The 601-nt window shown below is 46.9% G+C and overlaps 1 protein-coding gene across 1 annotated transcript in view; it reads right to left on the bottom strand.

Annotated features, from left to right (window-relative positions):
- Window positions 1–132: 132 nt before the first annotated feature.
- LOC105813822 (60S ribosomal protein L15-like) overlaps window positions 133–601 on the bottom strand; it is an 878-nt gene continuing 409 nt past the window's right edge. The window contains exon 2 of the mRNA XM_012648622.1: window positions 133–598. Coding sequence (XP_012504076.1) covers window positions 133–598 — 466 coding nt within the window. The remainder of the gene's footprint in view (window positions 599–601) is intronic.

Raw genomic sequence — 601 nt, 5'->3', positions numbered from 1 at the left:
TTTAACTTTATAATTTGACAAAGCATTCATGAAACAATCTGCAGACTAGTTTAACAGACAAATAACACCTTTAAGCAGACATGACCGTCCTAAATCGTTTATTAGGTATGAATTTTACAAACATTACTTATATTAGCGGTAACAGTGGAGCTGGAGAGTATTGCGCCTTCTCCAAGCTGCGCCGCGAGAACCCCCAGTAGTGTGGTGGAACTTATGGCCCTTTCCAAGGCCACCGCTCTTGCGGCCTGCAGATGTCAGCCCACGCATCTCCCTGTGCTTGTGGACCGGTTTGGTGATCCACTGGTTGTCAGGATTTCTTCTGATAGCTTTATGGAATGGATCAATGAGGATAACCTCAAAAAATTTGTACGTGGAATCTTCACCAACCCAGTAAGAATTCAGGACTCTTAGAGCCCCACAGTGGCGTCCAGCTCGCTCGTCGGCAACAGATTGAAGGCTTCGAGCAAACTTTAGCTGGTTAACACCATGATGGACAGGCTTGCCATAGGTTGCGCCCTTAGGAACTGGGCGTTTGCGGCCACCATGGCGCACACAAATCCTATATATGACATAACCTTGCTTGGCCTTGTATCCCAGTCTG

This window comes from Propithecus coquereli, unplaced genomic scaffold (assembly GCF_000956105.1).
Source record: "Propithecus coquereli isolate 6110/MARCELLA unplaced genomic scaffold, Pcoq_1.0 Scaffold291, whole genome shotgun sequence".
Lineage (NCBI taxonomy): Eukaryota > Metazoa > Chordata > Mammalia > Primates > Indriidae > Propithecus > Propithecus coquereli.
Note: the sequence above shows the minus strand (reverse complement) of the source record. Positions and strands in the feature narration are given on the sequence as shown.